The 16,264-nt window shown below is 48.9% G+C and overlaps 1 protein-coding gene across 1 annotated transcript in view; it reads left to right on the top strand.

The window, feature by feature from the left end:
• The window catches only part of LOC135008417 (gametocyte-specific factor 1-like), a 525,710-nt gene that overhangs the window by 51,499 nt on the left and 457,947 nt on the right, over positions 1-16,264 (top strand). The window contains exon 2 of the mRNA XM_063952201.1: positions 15,278-15,366. Within this exon, the coding sequence (XP_063808271.1) occupies positions 15,286-15,366 (81 nt within the window). The 5' untranslated portion in view covers positions 15,278-15,285. The remainder of the gene's footprint in view (positions 1-15,277; positions 15,367-16,264) is intronic.

The following is a 16,264-nucleotide window of genomic DNA, read 5'->3' as shown; positions in this document are numbered from 1 at the left end:
GACTTGGTACCCGGAACTTCAAGAGATGCTCACAGAGGACTCATGGCCTCTGCCGCTAAGAAGGGACTTGCTTCAGCAAGTACCATGTCTGTTCCAAGACTTACCGCGGCTGCGTTTGACGGCATGGCGGTTGAACGCCGGATCCTATGGGAAAAAGGCATTCCGGAAGAGGTCATTCCTACCCTGGTCAAAGCCAGGAAGGAGGTGACCGCACAACATTATCACCACATGTGGCGAAAATATGTTGCGTGGTGTGAGGCCAGGAAGGCCCCACGAAGAAATTTCAACTCGGTCGATTCCTGCATTTCCTGCAAACAGGAGTGTCTATGGGCCTCAAATTGGGGTCCATTAAGGTTCAAATTTCGGCCCTGTCGATTTTCTTCCAGAAAGAATTGGCTTCAGTTCCTGAAGTCCAGAAGTTTGTCAAGGGAATACTGCATATACAACCCCCTTTTGTGCCTCCAGTGGCACTGTGGGATCTCAACGTAGTTCTGGGATTCCTCAAATCACATTGGTTTAAACCGCTCAAATCTGTGGATTTGAAATATCTCACATGGAAAGTGACCATGATGTTGGCCCTGGCCTCGGCCAGGCGAGTGTCAGAATTGGCGGCTTTGTCTCACAAAAGCCCATATTTGATTGTCCATTCGGACAGGGCAGAGCTGCGGACTCGTCCCCAGTTTCTCCCTAAGGTGGTGTCAGCGTTTCACCTGAACCAGCTTATTGTGGTACCTGCGGCTACTAGGGACTTGGAGGACTCCAAGTTGCTAGATGTTGTCAGGGCCCTGAAAATATAGGTTTCCAGGACGGCTGGAGTCAGGAAAACTGACTTGCTGTTATCCTGTATGCACCCAACAAACTGGGTGCTCTTGCTTCTAAGCAGACGATTGCTAGTTGGATGTGTAGTACAATTCAGCTTGCACATTCTGTGGCAGGCCTGCCACAGCCAAAATATGTAAATGCCCATTCCACAAGGAAGGTGGGCTCATCTTGGGCGGCTGCCCGAGGGGTCTCGGCTTTACAACTTTGCCGAGCTGCTACTTGGTCAGGGGCACACCCTGGCTGAGGAGGACCTGGAGTTCTCTCACTCGGTGCTGCAGAGTCATCCGCACTCTCCCGCCCGTTTGGGAGCTTTGGTATAATCCCCATGGTCCTGACGGAGTCCCCAGCATCCACTTAGGACGTCAGAGAAAATAAGAATTTACTTACCGATAATTCTATTTCTCTATCGTCCTAGTGGATGCTGGGGTTCCTGAAAGGACCATGGGGAATAGCGGCTCCGCAGGAGACAGGGCACAAAAAGTAAAGCTTTAGGATCAGGTGGTGTGCACTGGCTCCTCCCCCTATGACCCTCCTCCAAGCCAGTTAGATTTTTGTGCCCGGCCGAGAAGGGTGCAATCTAGGTGGCTCTCCTAAAGAGCTGCTTAGGAAAGTTTAGCTTAGGTTTTTTATTTTACAGTGAGTCCTGCTGGCAACAGGATCACTGCAACGAGGGACTTAGGGGAGAAGAAGTGAACTCACCTGCGTGCAGGATGGATTGGCTTCTTGGCTACTGGACATCAGCTCCAGAGGGACGATCACAGGTACAGCCTGGATGGTCACCGGAGCCTTGCCGCCGGCCCCCTTGCAGATGCTGAAGTAAGAAGAGGTCCAGAATCGGCGGCAGAAGACTCCTCAGTCTTCTAAAGGTAGCGCACAGCACTGCAGCTGTGCGCCATTTTCCTCTCCGCACACTTCACACGGCAGTCACTGAGGGTGCAGGGCGCTGGGAGGGGGGCGCCCTGGGAGGCAAATGAATACCTAATTTGGCTAAAAATACCTCACATATAGCCTCCGGAGGCTATATGGAGATATTTAACCCCTGCCAGAATCCGTTAAGAGCGGGAGACGAGGCCGCCTAAAAAGGGGCGGGGCCTATCTCCTCAGCACACAGCGCCATTTTCCCTCACAGAAAGGCTGGAGGGAAGGCTCCCAGGCTCTCCCCTGCACTGCACTACAGAAACAGGGTTAAAACAGAGAGGGGGGGGCACTAATTTGGCGATATGCTTATATATATATTAAGATGCTATAAGGGAAAACACTTATATAAGGTTGTCCCTATATAATTATAGCGTTTTGGTGTGTGCTGGCAAACTCTCCCTCTGTCTCTCCAAAGGGCTAGTGGGTCCTGTCCTCTATCAGAGCATTCCCTGTGTGTGTGCTGTGTGTCGGTACGTGTGTGTCGACAGGTAGGAGGACGATGTTGGTGAGGAGGCGGAGCAATTGCCTGTAATGGTGATGTCACTCTCTAGGGAGTCGACACCGGAATGGATGGCTTATTTAGGAAATTACGTGATAATGTCAACACGCTGCAAGGTCGGTTGACGACATGAGACGGGCCGACAAACAATTAGTACGGTCCAGACGTCTCAAAAACACCGTCAAGGGTTTTAAAACGCCCGTTTACTTTAGTCGGTCGACACAGACACAGACAGGGACACTGAATCCAGTGTCGACGGTGAATAAACAAACGTATTCCTTATTAGGGCCACACGTTAAAGGCAATGAAGGAGGTGTTACGTATTTCTGATACTACAAGTACCACAAAAGAGGGTATTATGTGGGATGTGAAAAAACTACCATAGTTTTTCCTGAATCAGATAAATTAAATAAAGTGTGTGATGATGCGTGGGTTCCCCCCGATAGAAAATTATGGGCGGTATACCCTTTCCCGCCAGAAGTTAGGGCGCGTTGGGAAACACCCTTTAAGGTGGATAAGGCGCTCACACGCTTATCAAAACAAGTGGCGGTACCGTCTATAGATAGGGCCGTCCTCAAGGACCAGCTGACAAGGCTGGAAAATATAATAAAAAGTATATACACACATACTGGTGTTATACTGCGGCCAGCGATCGCCTCAGCCTGGATGTGCAGAGCTAGGGTGGCTTGGTCGGATTCCCTGACTAAAAATATTGATACCCTTGACAGGGACAGTATTTTATTGACTATAGAGCATTTCTATATATGCGAGATGCACAGAGGGATATTTGCACTCTGGCATCATGAATAAACGCGATGTCCATAACTGCCAGAAGATGTTATGGACACGACAGTGGTCAGGTGATGCAGATTCCAAACGGCACAGTATGGCCGTATACAGGAAGAGGACTTGTTTGGGGTCGGTCCATCGGACCTGGTGGTCACGGCAACTGCTGGAAAATCCACCATTTTTTACCCTAAGTCACATCTCTGCAGAAAAAGACACCGTCTTTTCAGCCTCAGTCCTCTCGTCCCTATAAGATCATATCTGCCCAGGGATAGAGGAAAGGGAAGAAGACTGCAGCAGGCAGCCCATTCCCAGGAACAGAAGCGTTCCACCGCGTCTGACAAGTTCTCAGCATGGCGCTGAGACCGTACAGGACCCCTGGATCCTACAAGTAGTATCCCGGGGGTACAGATGGGAATGTCGAGACGTTTCCCCTTCGCAGGCTCCTGAAGTCTGGTTTACCAAGGTCTCCCTCCGACAAGGAGGCAGTATGGGAAACAATTCACAAGCTGTATTCCCAGCAGGTGATAATCAAATTACCCCTCCTACAACAAGAAAAGGGGTATTATTCCACATTATATTGTGGTACTGAAGCCAGAAGGCTAGGTGAGACCTATTCTAAATCTAAAAAAATTTGAACACTTACAAAGGTTCAAATCAAGATGGAGTCACTCAGAGCAGTGATAACGAACCAGGAAGAAGGGGACTATATAGTGTCCCGAGACATCAGGGATGCTTACCTCCATGTCCAAAATTTGCCCTTCTCACTAAGGGTACCTCAGGTTCGTGGTACAGAACTGTCACTATCAGTTTCAGACGCTGCCGTTTGGATTGTCCACGGCACCCCGGGTCTTTACCAAGGTAATGGCCGAAATGATGATTCTTCTTCGAAGAAAAGGCGTCTTAATTATCCCTTACTTGGACGATCTCCTGATAAGGGCAAAGTCCAGGGAACAGTTGGAGGTCGGAGTAGCACTATCTCGGATACTGCTACAACAGCACGGGTGGATTCTAAATATTCCAAAATCGCAGCTGATCCCGACGACAAGTCTGCTGTGCCTAGGGATGATTCTGGACACAGTCCAGAAAAAGGTGTTTCTCCCGGAAGAGAAAGCCAGGGAGTTATCCGAGCAAGTCAGGAACCTCCTAAAAACAGTGCATCATTGCACAAGGGTCCTGGTAAAAATGGTGGCTTCCTACGAAGCAATTCCATTCGGCAGATTTCACGTAAGAACTTTTCAGTGGGATCTGCTGGACAAATGGTCCGGATCGCATCTTCAGATGCATCAGCGGATAACCCAATATCCAAGGACAAGGGTGTCTCTCCTGTGGTGGTTATAGAGTGCTCATCTTCTAGAGGGCAGCAGATTCGGCATTCAGGATTGGATGCTGGTAACCACGGAGCCCAGCCTGAGAGGCTGGGGAGCAGTCACACAAGGAAAAAATTTCCAGGGAGTGTGATCAAGTATGGAGACTTTTCTCCACATAAATATACTGGAGCTAAGGGTAAATTTATAATGCTCTAAGCTTAGCAAGACCTCTGCTTCAAGGTCAGCCGGTATTGATCCAGTGGGAAAAACATCACGGCAGTCGCCCACGTAAACAGACAGGGCGACACAAGAAGCAGGAGGGCAATGGCAGAAACTGCAAGGAATTTTCGCTGGGCGGAAAATCATGTGATAACACTGTCAGCAGTTTTTCATCCCGGGAATGGAAACTGGGAAGCAGACTTCCTCAGCACGACCTCCACCCGGGAGAGTGGAAACTCATTGAGAAGTTTTTTCCACATGATTGTAAACCGTTGGGAAATACCAAAGGTGGACATGATGGCGTCCCGTCTGAACAAAAAACGGGACAGGTATTGCGCCAGGTCAAGAGACCCTCAGGCAATAGATGTGAACGTTCTGGTAACACCGTGGGTGTACCAGTCGGTGTATGTGTTCCCTCCTCTGCTTCTCATACCTAAGGTGCTGAGAATTATAAGACGTAGAGGAGCAAGAACTATACTCATGGCTCCGGATTGGCCAAGAAGGACTTGGTACCCGGAACTTCAAGAGATGCTTACAGAGGTCTTATGGCCTCTGCCGCTAAGAAGGGACTTGCTTCAGCAAGTACCATGTCTGTTCCAAGACTTACCGCAGCTGCGTTTGTCGGCATGGCGATGGAAAGCCGGATCCTAAGGGAAAAAAGGCATTCCGGAAGAGGTCATTCCTACCCTGGTCAAAGCCAGAAAGGAGGTGACCGCACAACATTATCACCACGTGTGGCGAAAATATGTTGCGTGGTGTGAGGCCAGGAAGGCCCACAAAGAAATTTCAACTCGGTCGTTTCCTGCATTTCCTGAAAACAGGAGTGTCTATGGGCCTCAAATTGGGGTCCATTAAGGTTCAAATTCGGCCCTGTAAATTTTCTTCCAGAAAGAATTGGCTTCAGTTCCTGAAGTCCAGAAGTTTGTCAAGGGAGTATTGCATATACAAACCCCTTTTTTTTGTGCCTCCAGTGGCACTGTGGGATCTCAACGTAGTTCTGGGATTCCTCAAATCACATTGGTTTAAAACCAGTCAAATATGTGGATTTGAAGCATCTCACATAAAAAGTGACCATGCTCTTGGCCCTGGCCTGGACCAGGCGAGTGTCAAATTGGTGGTTTTTTCTCAAAAAAGCCCATATCTGTTTGTCCATTCGGACAGGGCAGAGCTGCGGACTCGTCCCCAGTTCTCTCCCTAAGGTGGTGTCAGTGTTTCACCTGAACCAGCTTATTGTGGTGCCTTGCACCTACTAGGGACTTGGAGGACTCCAAGTTGCTAGGAGTTGTCAGGGCCCTGAAAATATGTTCCAGGACAGCTGGAGTCAGAAAATCTGACTCGCTGTTTATACTGTATGCACCCAACAAGTTGGGTGCGCCTGCTTCTAAGCAGGCGATTGCTCGTTGGATTTGTAACACAATTCAACTTGCACATTCTGAGGCAGGCCTGCCACAGTCTAAATCGGTTAAGGCCCATTCCACAAGGAAGGTGGGCTCATCTTGGGCGGCTGCCCGAGAGGTCTCGGCATTACAACTCTGCCGAGCAGCTACGTGGTCAGGGGAGAACACGTTTGTAAAATTCTACAAATTTGATATCCTGGCAAAAGAGGACCTGGAGTTCTCTCATTCGGTGCTGCAGAGTCATCCGCACTCTCCCGCCCGTTTGGGAGCTTTGGTATAATCCCCATGGTCCTTTCAGGAACCCCAGCATCCACTAGGACGATAGAGAAAATAAGAATTTACTTACCGATAATTCTATTTCTCGGAGTCCGTAGTGGATGCTGGGCGCCCATCCCAAGTGCGGATTATCTGCAATACTTGTACATAGTTACAAAAATCGGGTTATTATTGTTGTGAGCCATCTTTTCAGAGGCTCCGCTGTTATCATACTGTTAACTGGGTTTAGATCACAAGTTGTACGGTGTGATTGGTGTGGCTGGTATGAGTCTTACCCGGGATTCAAAATTCCTCCCTTATTGTGTACGCTCGTCCGGGCACAGTACCTAACTGGCTTGGAGGAGGGTCATAGGGGGAGGAGCCAGTGCACACCACCTGATCCTAAAGCTTTACTTTTTGTGCCCTGTCTCCTGCGGAGCCGCTATTCCCCATGGTCCTTTCAGGAACCCCAGCATCCACTACGGACTCCGAGAAATAGAATTATCGGTAAGTAAATTCTTATTTTCTCGTAGTCCGTAGTGGATGCTGGGCGCCCATCCCAAGTGCGGATTGTCTGCAATACTTGTACATAGTTATTGTTACAAAAATCGGGTTATTATTGTTGTGAGCCATCTTTTCAGAGGCTCCGCTGTTATCATGCTGTTAACTGGGTTCAGATCACAGGTTGTACAGTGTGGCTGGTATGAGTCTTACCCGGGATTCAAAATCCTTCCTTATTGTGTACGCTCGTCCGGGCACAGTATCCTAACTGAGGCTTGGAGGAGGGTCATAGGGGGAGGAGCCAGTGCACACCACCTGATCCTAAAGCTTTTACTTTTGTGCCCTGTCTCCTGCGGAGCCGCTATTCCCCATGGTCCTGACGGAGTCCCCAGCATCCACTACGGACTACGAGAAATAGAATTATCGGTAAGTAAATTCTTATTTTCTCTTAGTCCATAGAGGATACTTTGCGCCTGCTTACCTGTGTAAGTATTTGGTTGGACCGACAAAAGTCCCAGTTACGTTGTTGGGATAGCTGTGCTATCCTGGTTAGGTTGGTGTTGCTATCCTCTGTTCTGGTTAGCGCCCTCCTTTTATTTATGGTTGTGTGTTGGCTTTTTGCCTCACCGCTGTTGTATTGTTTCTTCTCTCGTGTTGGGTCAGTCTCCTCAGGCACAGTTTTCCTAGACTGAGTCTGGTAGGAGGGGCATAGAGGGGAGGAGCCAACACTAACACCCACACACTCTCTAAAGGTTTTAAAGTGCCAGGCTTCAGTGACCCGATCTATACCCCATGGTACTAAAGTACAAGACCCCAGTATCCACTACGGACTAGGAGAAAAGGAGTTACCGGTAGGTATTAAATTCCTATTTTTACTGTGTGCGTGTTCCACAACAGCAGAAATGTGTACAGTGCGTCGCCCATTAATACTGCTGTTCTGCATCCATTGGGGAGGGTGGCGGTGCACTCTTACATGGCCGCAGGACATCAACAGAGAAGTGAAGGTGAGATGGCCAAGGCTGGGCATAATATATTAAAGATTGGGCAGAGTTGAGCACAGGAGGAGATGAAGTCCATAGGTTCCACAGAGCACCTGGCTTGTGGGTACTACTATTAATATTTGTAGGACCCAGTGCATTCTGGGATCGGAAATCTTTAACTGTATGGTGCCACCTAAACAGACCTCCCCCTTCCTTTCCCCGTGGTAATCCTATGGACCTCGAAGAAATAGTCGAAACCATGGTTAGTCTACCATAACTTTTATTTTCTCTCCCCCCCCCCCCCCCCCCCTCTTCCCTAACATGTATTAAACCTGTTGCTATGCTCTCCTCATAATTACTAATAAGTTGTTCACTTGCATATACAAATTGCTTTCTAGAACTAGATAACCACTTTCAAAGCAAATACATTTTTATGGGTTTACTACGATATGCCGGCGGTCGGGCTCCCGGCGACCAGCATACCGGCGCCAGGAACCCGACTGCCGGCTTACCGACAGTGTGGCGAGCGCAAATGAGCCCCTTGCAGGCTACGCGCGCCACACTATTTTTTATTCTCCCTCCAGGGGGGTCGTGGACCCCCACGAGGGAGAATAAGTGTCGGTATGCTGGTCGCCTGGAGCCCGACCGCCGGCATACTGAAGACCACCCCATTTTTATGGGTGCAATTCAATTGTTTTTTTCGCCGCTCGTCTGCGTAATTCAATTGTTGCTTAGGGGTGCTCCTGTTACTTCTGACACGCCCAAAAGCATCGGGTTTAGCTGCGCAAAGCGGTAAAACCCGACAAAAGTCCCAGCCATCACATAAAAAGTGCATTTCAGCTTGCCATCCCAATATTCTAGTAAAATTGTTGTGTCAAAATATACCTTTCTCTGACGTCCTAGTGGATGCTGGGGACTCCGTAAGGACCATGGGGAATAGACTGCTCCGCAGGAGACTGGGCACATCTAAAGAAAGATTTAGGTCTATCTGGTGTGCACTGGCTCCTCCCCCCTATGACCCTCCTCCAAGCCTCAGTTAGATTTCTGTGCCCGGCCGAGCTGGATGCACACTAGGGGCTCTCCTGAGCTCCTAGAAAGAAAGTTTATTTTAGGTTTTTTATTTTACAGTGAGACCTGCTGGCAACAGGCTCACTGCATCGAGGGACTAAGGGGAGAAGAAGCGAACCTACCTGCTTGCAGCTAGCTTGGGCTTCTTAGGCTACTGGACACCATTAGCTCCAGAGGGATCGACCGCATGGAACTGGCCTTGGTGTTCGTTCCCGGAGCCGCGCCGCCGTCCCCCTTACAGAGCCAGAAGCAAGAGGAGGTCCGGAAAATCGGCGGCAGAAGACATCAGTCTTCACCAAGGTAGCGCACAGCACTGCAGCTGTGCGCCATTGCTCCTCATGCACACTTCACACTCCGGTCACTGAGGGTGCAGGGCGCTGGGGGGGGGGGGGCGCCCTGAGCAGCAATAGAAACACCTTGGCTGGCAAATATATCACAATATATAGCCCCAGAGGCTATATATGTGATAAATACCCCTGCCAGAATCCATAAAAAAACGGGAGAAAAGTCCGCGAAAAAGGGGCGGAGCTATCTCTCTCAGCATAAAAAGAGAGGGGGGGCACTAAATTTAGGCGCAATATTGTATATACAAGCAGCTATTGGGAAAAATTCACTCAGTATAGTGTTAATCCCTAAATTATATAGCGCTCTGGTGTGTGCTGGCATACTCTCTCTCTGTCTCCCCAAAGGGCTGTGTGGGGTCCTGTCCTCAGTCAGAGCATTCCCTGTGTGTGTGCGGTGTGTCGGTACGGCTGTGTCGACACGTTTGATGAGGAGGCTTATGTGGTGGCAGAGCAGATGCCGATAAATGTGATGTCGCCCCCTGTGGGGCCGACACCAGAGTGGTTGGATAGGTGGAAGGTATAAACCGACAGTGTCAACTCCTTACATAAAAGGCTGGATGACGTAACAGCTATGGGACAGCCGGCTTCTCAGCCCGCGCCTGCCCAGGCGTCTCAAAGGCCATCAGGGGCTCAAAAACGCCCGCTCCCTCAGATGGCAGACACAGATGTCGACACGGAGTCTGACTCCAGTGTCGACGAGGTTGAGACATATACACAATCCACTAGGAACATCCGTTACATGATCCCGGCAATAAAAAATGTGTTACACATTTCTGACATTAACCCAAGTACCACTAAAAAAGGGTTTTATGTTTGGGGAGATAAAGCAGGCAGTGTTTTGTTCCCCCATCAAATGTGTGAATGAAGTGTGAAAAAGCGTGGGTTCCCCCGATAAGAAACTGGTAATTTCTAAAAAGTTACTGATGGCGTACCCTTTCCCGCCAGAGGATAAGTTACGCTGGGAGATATCCCCTAGGGTGGATAAGGCGCTCACACGTTTGTCAAAAAAGGTGGCACTGCCGTCTTAGGATACGGCCACTTTGAAGGTACCTGCTGATAAAAAGCAGGAGGCTATCCTGAAGTCTGTATTTACACACTCAGGTACTAGACTGAGACCTGCAGATAGTGCTGCTGCAGCGTGGTCTGTAACCCTGTCAAACAGGGATACTATTTTGCGAACATAAGACGTCGTCTTATATATGAGGGATGCACAGAGGGATATTTTGCCGGCTGGCATCCAGAATTAATGCAATGTCCATTCTGTCAGGAGGGTATTAGAGACCCGACACTGGACATGTGATGCTGACTTTAAAAGGCACATAGAGCCTTATAGGGGTGAGGAATTGTTTGGGGATGGTCTCTGGGACCTCGTATCCACAGCAACAGCTGGGAAAATTTTTTTTTACCTCCGGTTTCCTCACAGGCTAAGAAAGCACTGTATTATCAGGTACAGTCCTTTCGGCTTCAGAAAAGCAAGCGGGTCAAAGGCGCTTCCTTTCTGCACAGAGACGAGGGAAGAGGGAAAAAGCTGCACCAGTCAGCCAGTTCCCAGAATCAAAATTCTTCCCCCGCTTCCTCTGAGTCCACCGCATGACGCGGGGGCTCCACAGGCGTAGCCAGGTACGGTGGGGGGCCGCCTCAAAAATTTCAGCGATCAGTGGGCTCGCTCACAGGTGGATCCCTGGATCCTTCAAGTAGTATCTCAGGGGTACAAGCTGGAATTCGAGGCGTCTCTCCCCCCCCCCCCCCCCCCCCCCCCCCGCCGTTTCCTCAAATCTGCCTTGCCGACAACTCCCTCAGGCAGGGAGGCTGTGCTAGAGGCAATTCACAAGCTGTAATCCCAGCAGGTGATAGTCAAGGTGCCCCTACTTCAACAAGGACGGGGTTACTATTCCACACTGTTTGTGGTACCGAAACCGGACGGTTCGGTGAGACCCATTTTAAATTTGAAATCCTTGAACACATACATAAAAAAAATCAAGTTCAAGATGGAATCGTTCAGGGCGGTTATTGCAAGCCTGGAGGAGGGGGATTACATGGTATCCCTGGACATCAAGGATGCTTACCTACATGTCCCAATTTACCATCCTCACCAGGAGTACCTCAGATTTGGGGTACAGGATTGCCATTACCAATTCCAAACACTGCCGTTTGGACTGTCCACGGCACCGAGGGTCTTTACCAAGGTAATGGCAGAAATGATGATACTCCTTCAAAAAAAGGGAGTTTTAATTATCCCGTACTTGGACGATCTCCTTATAAAGGCGAGGTCCAAGGAGCAGTTGTTGGTCGGAGTAGCACTATCTCGGGAAGTGCTACAACAGCACGAATGGATTCTATACATTCCAAAGTCACAGTTGGTTCCTACCACACGCCTACTGTTCCTGGGGATGGTTCTGGACACAGAACAGAAAAAAAAAAAAAAAGTGTTTCTCCCGCAGGAGAAAGGCAAGGAGCTGTCATCTCTAGTCAGAGACCTCCTGAAACCAAAACCGGTATCGGTGCATCACTGCACACGAGTCCTGGGAAAAATGGTAGCTTCTTACGAAGCAAAATTCCATTCGGCAGGTTCCATGCAAGAACCTTTCAGTGGGACCTCTTGGACAAGTGGTCGGGATCGCATCTTCAGATGCATCGGCTGATAACCCTGTCTCCAAGGACCAGGTTATCTCTACTGTGGTGGCTGCAGAGTGCTCATCTTCAAGAGGGCCGCAGATTCGGCATACAGGACTGGGTCCTGGTAACCACGGATGCCAGCCTTCGAGGCTGGGGGGCAGTCACACAGGGAAGAAATTTCCAAGGACTTTGGTCAAGTCAGGAGTCGTCCCTACACATAAATATTCTGGAACTGAGGGCCATTTACAATGCCCTAAGTCTGGCAAGGCCTCTGCTTCAAAACCAGCCGGTACTGATCCAATCAGACAACATCACGGCAGTCGCCCTTGTAAACCGACAGGGCGGCACAAGAAGCAGGATGGCGATGGCAGAAGCCACAAGGATTCTCCGATGGGCGGAGAATCTCGTCTTAGCACTGTCAGCAGTGTTCATTCCGGGAGTGGACAACTGGGAAGCAGACTTCCTCAGCAGACACGACCTACACCCGGGAGAGTGGGGACTTCATCCAGAAGTCTTCCAACTGTTGGTAAACCGTTGGGAAAGGCCACAGGTGGACATGATGGCGTCCCGCCTAAACAAAAAACTAGATATTGCGCCAGGTCAAGGGACCCTCAGGCAATAGCTGTGGACGCTCTAGTGACACCGTGGGTGTACCAGTCGGTTTATGTATTCCCTCCTCTGCCTCTCATACCAAAGGTACTGAGAATAATAAGAAAACGAGGAGTAAGAACGATACTCGTGGTTCCGGATGGGCCAAGAAGAGCTTGGTACCCAGAACTTCAAGAAATGATATCAGAGGACCCATGGCCTCTACCGCTCAGACAGGATCTGCTACAGCAGGGGCCTTGTCTGTTCCAAGACTTACCGCTGCTGCGTTTGACGGCATGGCGGTTGAATTCCGGATCCTAAAGGAAAAAGGAAGTCATTCCTACGCTGATTAAAGCCAGGAAAGAAGTAACCGCAAACCATTTTCACCGTATTTGGCGAAAATATGTTGCGTGGTGTGAGGCCAGGAAGGCCCCAACAGAGGAATTTCAGCTGGGTCGTTTTCTGCACTTCCTACAGTCAGGAGTGACTATGGGCCTAAACTTGGGTTCCATTAAGGTCCAGATTTCGGCTCTGTCGATTTTCTTCCAGAAAGAACTGGCTTCACTGCCTGGAGTTCAGACATTTGTAAAGGGAGTGCTACATATTCAGCCCCCTTTTGTGCCTCCTGTGGCACCTTGGGATCTCAACGTGGTGTTGAGTTTCCTAAAATCACATAGGTTTGAGCCACTTAAAACTGTGGATTTGAAATATCTCACGTGGAAAGTGGTCATGTTATTGGCCTTGGCTTCGGCCAGGCGTGTGTCAGAATTGGCGGCTTTGTCATATAAAAGCCCTTATCTGATTTTCCATATGGATAGGGCAGAATTGAGGACTTGTCCCCAGTTTCTCCCTAAGGTGGTATCAGCTTTTCACTTAAACCAACCTATTGTAGTGCCTGTGGCTACTAGGGACTTGGAAGATTCCAAGTAACTGGACGTAGTCAGGGCCTTAAAAATTTATATTTCCAGGACGGCTGGAGTCCGGAAAACTGACTCGCTTTTTATCCTGTAGGCACCCAACAAAATAGGTGCTCCTGCTTCTAAGCAGACTATTGCTCGCTGAATTTGTAGCACAATTCAGCTGGAGCATTCTGCGGCTGGATTGCCGCATCCTAAATCAGTAAAAGCCCATTCCACGAGGAAAGTGGGCTCATCTTGGGCGGCTACCCGAGGGGTCTCGGCTTTATAACTTTGCCGAGCTGCAACTTGGTCAGGGGCAAACACGTTTGCAAAATTCTACAAATTTGATACCCTGGCTGAGGAGGACCTTGAGTTCTCTCATTCGGTGCTGCAGTCATCCGCACTCTCCTGCCCGTTTGGGAGCTTTGGTATAATCCCAATGGTCCTTACGGAGTTCCCAGCATCCACTAGGACGTCAGAGAAAATAAGATTTTACTCACCGGTAAATCTATTTCTCGTAGTCCGTAGTGGATGCTAGGCGCCCATCCCAAGTGCGGACTGTCTGCAATACTTGTATGTAGTTATTGCCTAACTAAGGGTTATTGTTGAGCCATCTGTTGAGAGGCTCAGTTATATTTCATACTGTTAACTGGGTATAGTATCACAAGTTATACGGTGTGATTGGTGTGGCTGGTATGAGTCTTACCCGGGATTCAAAATCCTTCCTTATTGTGTCAGCTCTTCCGGGCACAGTATCCTAACTGAGGCTTGGAGGAGGGTCATAGTGGGAGGAGCCAGTGCACACCAGGTAGTCTAAAAGCTTTCTTTTAGTTGTGCCCAGTCTCCTGCGGAGCCGCTATTCCCCATGGTCCTTACGGAGTTCCCAGCATCCACTACGGACTACGAGAAATAGATTTACCGGTGAGTAAAATCTTATTTTTCACTTGAACCAGCCTATTGTGGTGCCTGCGGCTACTAGGAACTTGGAGGATTCCAAGTTACTGGACGTAGTCAGGGCCCTGAAAAATTATGTTTCCAGGACGGCTGGAGTCAGGAAAACTGACTCGCTGTTTATCCTTTATGCACCCAACAAACTGGTTGCTCCTGCTTCTAAGCAGACTATCGCGCGCTGGATTTGTAGCACTATTCAGCTGGCGCATTCTGCGGTGGGACTACCGCAGCCTAGCCCATTCCACAAGGAAGGTGGGCTCATCTTGGGCGGCTGCCCGAGGGGTCTCGGCTTTACAACTTTGCCGAGCTGCTACTTGGTCAGGGGCAAACACGTTTGCAAAATTCTACAAATTTGATACCCTGGCTGAGGAGGAACTGGAGTTCTCTCATTCGGTGTTGCAGAGTCGTCCGCACTCTCCCGCCTGTTTGGGAGCTTTGATATAATCCCCATGGTCCTTACGGAGTCCCCAGCATCCACTAGGACGTCAGAGAAAATAAGAATTTACTCACCGGTAATTCTATTTCTCGTAGTCCGTAGTGGATGCTGGGCGCCCATCCCAAGTGCGGATTGTCTGCAATACTTGTAAATAGTTATTGTTACACAAATCGGGTTGTTATTGCGAGCCATCTGTTCAGAGGCTCCGTTGTTATCATACTGTTAACCGGGGTTCCTATCACGAGTTATACGGTGTGATTGGTGTGGCTGGTATGAGTCTTACCCGGGATTCAAAATCCTTCCTTATTGTGTCAGCTCTTCCGGGCACAGTGTCCTAACTGAGGCTTGGAGGAGGGTCATAGGGGGAGGAGCCAGTGCACACCAGATAGACCTAAATCTTTCTTTAGATGTGCCCAGTCTCCTGCGGAGCCGTCTATTCCCCATGGTCCTTACGGAGTCCCCAGCATCCACTACGGACTACGAGAAATAGAATTACCGGTGAGTAAATTCTTATTTTTTTTTTTACAGAAATGAATTAATTAATTCTCAGACTTAGAGAAATTTGGACTAGTTTTAATCTGGCACAAGCCCTGCATGGCTGTCTCCAAAGTGTTGGAATGCTGTGGTGTGTTTTTTTATTTTTTTGCAATCGTATCTGGTATTGATTATTGAATATATTTATGAACAGGTTTAATCATGGATTATGTCATCTGTCCATATAATACTGGGCACAAGGTTCATGGCACCGAGTTGAGAATGCACCTGATGACCTGCCAGGTACTGGTGTTAACTTTTACTGTATAATCATTGTTTTCAAATGAAACTACTGTCTCCCATTCTCTCCCCCCACACACACTCACACTCACACTCACACTCTCTCTCTCTCTCTCTCTCCTTGTATGTAATCGCACTGTTTGTAGCGATAATCTCTAAATGAAACCACAGTTCTAGTAATATGTTAAAAGCATAGAAATTGTGTAGAAACATGCAGATTTGTATACTGTAATCTAAAGAAATAGTTTCTATGTAACAACGTGCGACAAAAATCATAGGTTTCTGCGAATACCTTAAGAAAAGAGAACACTTCTATGCTGGTGCTGACTTTTTTTTATTAATTGCGTTTATAGCGCATTCCGTATTGGCTTAATTTGTAGAAAAAAGTGTATTGCTTTCTTATCTGATCGCTCAAGAACAGTTTGCAATACACGACACAACAATACACAACACTGCTTATCTATTGAAAGTTATTCCCTTCAATTCCCTCCTCATTACCTTCAAGACTTTGCTATTGTCATGTGCATTGTTGCTTCCAACTTTTCCCCATAAATTGTGCATCGTAGATGGGAAAGACCTAAATCTCCATTCCCTTATGCCCAAGATTTAATGTACACTCTTAAGCCCAGTACTCACGGGCCGATCAAGGAGAGATGCGTGCTGAGCGAACCGCTCAGCACACATCTCTCCTGCCGCTCAGCACAGCGCGATCTGTGCTGAGCGTGCGGGGGGAGACGGGGGGCCGCTCACTTCACCCAGCGGGTGAAGTGAGCGACCCGCTAGATTGGCCTGCATGCAGGCCAATCTAGCAGCGGCGATAGCGATGTGCGGGGCCGCGCATCGCTATCGCCGAGGGGGCTACACACGGAGCGATCCTGCCGAACTTCTAAGCAATCTAGTC

Source organism: Pseudophryne corroboree, chromosome 2 (assembly GCF_028390025.1).
Source record: "Pseudophryne corroboree isolate aPseCor3 chromosome 2, aPseCor3.hap2, whole genome shotgun sequence".
NCBI lineage: Eukaryota > Metazoa > Chordata > Amphibia > Anura > Myobatrachidae > Pseudophryne > Pseudophryne corroboree.
Note: the sequence above shows the minus strand (reverse complement) of the source record. Positions and strands in the feature narration are given on the sequence as shown.